Source organism: Echinops telfairi, unplaced genomic scaffold (genome assembly GCF_000313985.2).
Source record: "Echinops telfairi isolate 266 unplaced genomic scaffold, ASM31398v2 ScPeMD7_7469;HRSCAF=8507_1, whole genome shotgun sequence".
Lineage (NCBI taxonomy): Eukaryota > Metazoa > Chordata > Mammalia > Afrosoricida > Tenrecidae > Echinops > Echinops telfairi.
Genome location: NW_022111373.1, coordinates 27,493,623 through 27,501,187, shown reverse-complemented (window position 1 = coordinate 27,501,187; position 7,565 = coordinate 27,493,623). Strand labels below are relative to the sequence as shown.

The following is a 7,565-nucleotide window of genomic DNA, read 5'->3' as shown; positions in this document are numbered from 1 at the left end:
GCTGAGGACTTATTTAAATAACTTTAACAAATATCCCAGAGGGAAAACCTAATCTAGGCATTTCATAGTGCAGATCTGCAAAATGAAAATCAAGTGCTGCGTCCCCATATACCTTCAACCACGTCTTCTGGATCACCCGAGATAAATGCTAACAAGGAGTGAGATCCAGCCCCCTCCACCTTATTAATATGTAAAAAGGCTGAAGTCACATCTGTGCTGAGATCTATTTTTAGTGGACCCTACATACTAAAATCTTAGCCTTGATCTCTTAAACTATCAAGCCTACCATCCATAAATGTTTGATGATGAACAAGGCCATAAAAAGAAAATGCATAAAATGAATAGAGGGAGTCAATGCGTGCTCTGCCTTTTAATTACTGGTGGCTTATGCAAAAGTCCTGCTGCAGGCTGGGTGCAGGCTAAGAAAAGACATCAATAATTTGGAGTGGGAGGGGGGAATGTATGGCAAATAAATGCCTCTAAACACATGGTTATTTATGCTTTGGAAACCAGAGAGAAATGGGGGAATGGAATCATCAGGGTGGGGTGGGGTGGTGGGAGGATAACAGGTGGCGGGGTGGGGCAAGGGTTTTTAGATAGGGGGAAAAATAAGACATAAATAACAGCATTCAGGACACCAAAGATAATATAGAACAGTCTGGTTTTATTACTATTGAGTAATAAAGAGCCTTTTCCTTGATTTTCCCCCTCCTTTCCCCCCCTTTTTTTCTTTCCTTTTTTTCTCTTTTTCATAACATACATTAAGTTGTGAATCCGATGTTAGGGGCTGTGGAGATGGAAGGGAAATTGGTGACATCACAATATTTTTACAACTTTACAACAAACGTAACTCTGAGTTGGATGCATCTACCAGTGGCTAGCAGGGGTGGAAAGCAAAGGCACACTCGGGTTTGTGGATTCTCCTCCCACAGACAGTGGGGAAAAAAAAAGAAAAAGTCAACGAGGGGAAATACTTAAATGCAGAAGACCTGCTCAAATACGTGTGGACATCTTAGGCTTAACACCGTGACGTGATGGGTTGTGGTACACAGGGATGTGTAAGGTCAGTTTTGACACAAATTGACATAACACAACGGAGGCAGCGATGCCCATCCACTCCTGCCTCTGAGGGCCTGTGGGTGCGGCGCCATCAATACTCTAGGGAGTCAGGCATGGGGAGAAGGTAGCAGGGTGATGTGTGGTGTGTGTGTATATATATATATATATATATCTATAACCTTCTAATGTCTGCATTTCTAGAGAAAAGGGGGGAGGAGATCTCAGTGTCTAGAAGAGACTTCAGGGTTTCAGGATAAACCCAACCCAACCCAAGCAAAACAACAACTTAACAACAACGAAACGCTACCCTGAACAATCACAATGCAGCCGTGCACTGACCCGCCCTCCAGGTAACCACCTCTTTCTCCCCAGCCAACTCAACAGTGTCCTTCCGTGTCAGTCTTTCATTGTCTTTGCAAAGTTGGTTTTTTTAATTAAGAATAAAATGAAACCCAGAAGATTAAACTGGAAATAAAGGAGACAAGAGACCACCAAATGAACCATTTAACAAAGCAGTAACAACCAACCACGCTCACAGTTTACAGTATGTTGACAGTTCTTTTGTTCATAAGAGCGTAAACAATAGTCCCTTCTTCTGTGTTTGAGCAAATAAAAACCAAGGGGAGAAAAACACACCCCTCCCCCCCTCCAAGAAACAATAACAACAAAAGGATAGATTTTTTTTTTTAATGGGAAAAAACATCTTTTGCCCTGGTCAATGTTTTGCCAATTTATTGTGGTTGGCCTTGTCCTGCGAGTTACTCATTAATCACTGCGGGGACCAGCCTGCCTGCATCCAGTTCCATGTCGTCCATTCTGTGCATTGCGCACGTGTACTGAGCACACGCCTTGGGGAACCTCGGTTCCCAGGTGCCCGCCCGATCACACACTGTGCTCTCCGGCACGTGGGCACAGCAGAAATGAAGACGGGGGCACTCGTCCCTTTCCTGCTGGCTACGAAGGAGATCCCCAGAGTGAAATGATCTGAGAATGTAAAGGACGCGGGGAACTCTGAAGGAAGAAAGGGGTTCGCCACCCACAACACTGGGGCCAGTGCTCAGCAACAGCACGGCCAAAGGGTGCTTCGAGTTGGCACTAGAAGAAAGTGTGCATCGGAGGGCCCGGAGGCCGCCCAGCTTTCAAGCTGGGCTCTGGGATCACTACCATCACGGCCGCGCTCTTCTCCCATCTGCTTGACTCCGCTCTCCCAGAGGGCTGGAGTGGAGGTGGGGGGAGGGAGGATGAAATAAATATCTGCATTGATTTCAAAAGGGCGGGGGGAGGTGAGTTTATCATACCGACAGTTTACAAGTGTACACAACTCGGGTGTAAGGCACAAATTTACATGTGGAAAACAGGCTATTCACAGATGTAACCCCACGAAAAACCCGTGTGATTAAAACCATTAACTTATGCAAGGTAGCAGCCAGCGTATTAATGAGTTCACACCGTTTGTGGATTTGTATCTGCTGTCTCACATGCAAGGTGAAATGATGGGGGATCACAAGCTGGTGCCTTCCCGGAAGAGGCGTTACCACCGACAAAGCCACGCTGGCAGCAATGGGGCTCGCCGGATGTGCCGTTCTAAAACTTTCTCTCCAGCTTGCTTTAGACATGAGGGTCTGGAAGGACTTTTAAACAAGTTAATATATTTTTTTTTCATGTATAGGCCAGCAAATTAATTGATAGATTTAAATAAATATCCCCCTCTTAACTCTTTCCTCTGGCTAGCGATTAGACAGTCCAAACACAAAGCTCAGAATTCCAGCTCCAACTTATTGACTCAGTGAATTTATTGTAAAAATAAAGAAACTCAATTATTCCAGTTAATGGATTTCACGTTAAATAGTTTAACTTTCAGTGGGCTTTCTGAAGAGCTGTTCGTAGGAGGATATGCGGAAGAGTCCTTTCGGTCAGAAAAAAAAGGGTGAACAATAAATAAAGAGTTACTTGCGCTAACCGTCACGTTATTCATTAAAAGAGAGGAGGAGCAGAAATTTATGACATAGTTGCCCAACATGGCATTAATCTGCTATAACAGAAAGCTGTAGTGGGCATTTCACAGTATCTGCGCATAGTAAACTTCTGCCATTGTTAAAGTCTGAGTTAGAATTATCAATGCTTTCTTTATTTTTTTTTTTGTCTTTTTAATTTTCATAATCTTAAAAAATGTATTTGTGGTTTTTTTTTGTTTTTTTTTGCAGGTTGGAACACTAGCCCTGGTGGGCAACGTCCCGTGCAGTCATGGACAAATTGTAGTAGCTTGTTCACCTCTGTGTGTGTGTGTGTGTGTCCGTGGTGTGTGTAGGCATGTGTGTGTGTGCGTGCATGGGTGAGTATGTGCTTTTGGCTCATGTTTGTGATGATCATCGAAGTCTTTTGTGAGTCCAACCATGGCGGTGTGTGAGGGCGAGTGAAGGAAGAGAGTGGGGGCAAGTCCCGCAGTTGCAAACCTTCACCAAACCACGTGGTCCGTTTCCCCAGAGCATCCCTGTGTCCCAGCGAGGAGGACCCGGTGTCCTCAGCCCTACCGCGGGGCCGTCCTGGTCAGGTGGGCGCTCTGAGGCAGTTGAGAACCTTGCAGAGCAGAGCGGGCGCCTCGCCGTTCCTGCTGGTTCGACACCTGACCCCCTCCCCCTGGGATTATGTACAAGCATCGTTGGGCTTCATGGATGTGGAAAGGGGGGCAAAGGAAGGTTTGGGGGGTACGTCGGGCTTTAGCGAGGGCGTGCGCTTCAGCCCCGACCGCGTCAGTGAGTTGTAGGCGTTGAGGCTGGGCTGCCTGGAAACAGTCCCGGCCTGGCCCTGCAGCTGGGCGCTGTGCATCTGGATCGAGTCCACCCTCTGCGGGGCGGGCGGTGGGTTGTCTCCCCTGCCAAAGCTCGGGTTTCTGGAGAGGTGGGACGAATTGGAGGAGTTAGTATTGTTTCTTTTGAGCGTGGTGGCCTGGTGGCTTCTGGTGAGCGAGTTCGTGGGGTAGCTCCTCTTATAGTCCACCCCGTAGGAGGAGGAGTGGTGCATCTCCAGCCGCTTGCTCAGGCCATTCTGAGACAGAGGGGCTCCCGGAGGGCCCAGGGAGGCTTCCCGCTGGGGGACTTTGGGGGGCAGGCTGTCCAGGTTCTCCACGAGGTTCACCCCGTGGTTGGGACTCTTGCTGCTGAGGTGCTCCTTGATGGTCTTGTACTCCAGCGTGGCGGCCTGCTCCTCCAGCGCCATCTGGGCCACCTCGCTCATTTTGGCCTGGTCCACGTACTCGTGCTGGTAGCTCTGCTGCGTGATGGGCAGCACCACCACGCTGGGGATGTGACTGGGGGAAGCCCGCAGGGGCAGGTCCGTGGGGATCACGGGGGAGGCCATGGGGGGCATGTCCTTCGTGCAGGCATTGATGAGGTTCTGGTTCCGTTCCCACTCCCGGCTGCCGCGGCTGGGCTTCCGCTTCTGCTGGAGGGTTGGGGTGGACTCGGGGGTGGGCAGGGCGGCCAGGTCCAAGTGGTGCTGGTCCGCCTTAATGAGCATCTTGGCCGTGCTGCTGGGCGTGGCCAGCTTGCCGTTGTGCATGAGCGGTGTGAGGATGGCCTCTGGCTTGGGGTCTTTGGACTGCGGGTCCCCGAAGAGGCCACTGAGTTTGGTCACGCTGCTCATGGAGCCCCGGCGCGAGTGCGGGAGCTCCTTCTCCTTACGCTGGCCCGCCGTGCCGTCTTTGCGCCGGTGGTCGCAGATGCAGTAGACGATGATGCCCGAGAAGACGGCCCCCATGACAAAAGCCAGAATGACCGCGATGGCCAAGAGGGTGACGGGAACCAGCTGGTCGTGGCCTTTGAGGTAACTTTCCCGTATCACTCCTGCAAGAGACATCACACGTGGTGTTAGGAAATGAAGTCACGCCACCTGGCTTACTTCTGTTTGGCAATCACCCTGTTCATTAATAACAGTAATGAGTGACGATAGCACCTCTGCCTAACTCGTCTGCAAGGCGCAGCTTGCCAAACATTAACTAATGAATCCTCCGGAAGGTCCCTCTGTGAAGGGTGGAAATAGACTTCGTTTGCTGCCTTCTTTGTGTTCGCAAAACATGCTCCTTCTACTGTCCTGTGTGCTTCCCTCCCTCCTTGAAAGACGCCGTGGTTCATTGTAAGCCATTCGTGTATTCCCCCGCCTTTGGGAACCTCCCCTCGTAGACTGCAGATCACGCCAGGTCTGGCACAAGAGGGAACCCCTGCGCTGCTTTGGGTTGTTGGCGGCTGTAAGGTCCATCGGACCCCCCCCCCCCCCAGGGGGTCAGTGCCGTGGGCTGGGTCTTGGGCTAGCAGCTCGCCATGCCAGGGCTGGCTTCACCAGGAAGCACGGAAGGCAAAGGCTTTCAGTGCAGGAAGTCCACAAGGGGGTTCATTGTGTTTGCTGACTAATCTGTAGTCAACCCTTTTCATTGTATTATTATTCTTTTTATTATTAGACCCGCTGAGACCCAGGTGAAATTGTTATTTACCGATTTATCAGGAAACACCATCTAGCCCATGCACTGCTTATTGGGCAATCCGTCCTTGGCCCATTCTTTTTTTCCAATTCCTCTGGTTGAGTTGGTGTGAACCACCAACAACATTTCAGTGAGTAGTCCAGCGCTGAACTACTTGCGTTTCCTCCCATCCCCCCACCCCCCCCAAACCCCGCGAGAATTTGTCCGTAATAACACGTCATGATTGCAGCTGGTCTCTTCCAGGGACCCCTTTGTGGGTCCCCGGGCCTGTCTTAAGTCAAACTCTTTCAAGCAACCAGAGCAAAGACGGTGCGTGTCTTTTACAACGAAAGAGAATCGCTAACGTTCACAGATGACAAATGTTTGTACTGGTTTTGCAGCACCCCTCCAAAGCAACCACCACCACAACAAAAACCCCCGCACGCAATTTCAGGTACATCTGCTGAAGCTTTCTCCTTACTGGCACTCAGAGGATATTATTAAGAAAGAAAGAGCGCAACCAAGACCGTGTGGAGCCCTAGAGTGGGGCTTGAGACGGGTCAGGTCTCATTATTGCGGCTCCAGTTTGCTGTCACGGTGAGCTAACCTCCTCAATGTAATAAAAATGATGTGACTACACCCGTCAATAATCTTCCACTACATTAACCAAGGCGCTGCGTTTCCGAAGAAAGTGGCTTTCCCTGTTCCTGCTTAATCAGCCACCAAGCCGAGAGACTCTAATCAAATGCAAACACCGAAGCTTTTATTTTTTAATACCAAGTGAGAATACACATCACAATTGTCAGATCTTAAGTGCTTGGTGCGGTAGCTGAAAAAGAAAATCTCAAATACCTCAATTCCTGCCTCGGGAGAGCGAAGGAACAGGAATACATTAGAGGCACTGCATGGGCTGAGGAAATGTAAACATTGTTCCTATTACGGAAATGATAGCGAGACAGAAAATGTACCTTCTTGGGTCTTGGGAGACACATTTTTCATCTACTAAATCAACTCTTTCTGGAATATGTTTAATGTATTTTACTGGCAGACACTGGTGGCACAGAATTAGAATGAAATGAAATAAAAATCCCTCCCCCTTCCCAAGGCCACAACGTGCAACCCTTAAACTTCTGCCAAAGGACTTATTGTACGTCACAACGGACCCTGGAAGAAATGCAGCTTTGTTGCGGGGATTTGCTGCGGAAATGTTTTGATTCCTGAAGAGCTGGCTTAAGACTCAGACACGTTTGCTCCAAGATGCTGTTCTTCCTCTCTCTCCAAACAGTCCTCCTCCCTACGGTTATGATGTCACTGCTGGTTGCTGTGGAAATGATTATTCTGTGATAAATTATTGTGACTTCAGGTGGGGAATAAATAGAAGCAGCAAGTATTTCTTAAGAAACAAAAGACGCTGTGATTAAGCAAATGCCTGGGATCGTGCAGGGCAGCCCAGGCAGTTGGCCCTGGAGAAAAGAGGGTGTGAAAGTGGTAAGATAGGGAATGAGTTCCAAATGTGTCACTTCTCCAATATTTCCAGATTTATCTCCATGAACTTTTTAAAAGGGTAGAAATGAGAAACAAAAAACCAGCAGGGAGATGTAACGGTAACTCACACCTCTAATGCGGTGGAGCTCCCCAAATGGTGGCATGTCTTGCATTCAAATCTTTTTAATATCCAGTCACCAAGGAACGGTGCTAATGAAAATTTCTTCCTAAAATTTGCATTTCCTCGTTGTCATGCTAAAATAGCAACTGATTTCCTCTCTGTTTTGATTGTGTATGGGGTTCTCTCATGCATCTTTTTTAACCTCCTACATGTAATTGCACCAAAAAGAATGCACACCTGTGAATAAAGTGGGTTTAATTTCCCATGTTGACGTGGGGATTTCAGTGTAAGCTCGGGCAGGTTGGACTGAACCCACTGAGGATACTTGGTACATTCGCCCCCACCCCCCACCCCCACCCCAACTCCCGAAATGTCACCATTCTAAGTATCTATATTCCTTTGGGGGAGGCGTCTTCCCAATAAATCATGTAGTTGTATCATACACCT

At 48.7% G+C, this 7,565-nt stretch overlaps 1 protein-coding gene across 3 annotated transcripts in view; it reads right to left on the bottom strand.

The window, feature by feature from the left end:
- Window positions 1-644: 644 nt before the first annotated feature.
- SEMA6A (semaphorin 6A) overlaps window positions 645-7,565 on the bottom strand; it is a 152,038-nt gene continuing 145,117 nt past the window's right edge. For all 3 annotated transcript variants that reach the window (XM_004706565.2, XM_004706566.3, XM_045285086.1), the window contains one exon: window positions 645-4,901. In XM_004706565.2, coding sequence (XP_004706622.1) covers window positions 3,703-4,901 — 1,199 coding nt within the window. In that variant the 3' untranslated portion in view covers window positions 645-3,702. The remainder of the gene's footprint in view (window positions 4,902-7,565) is intronic.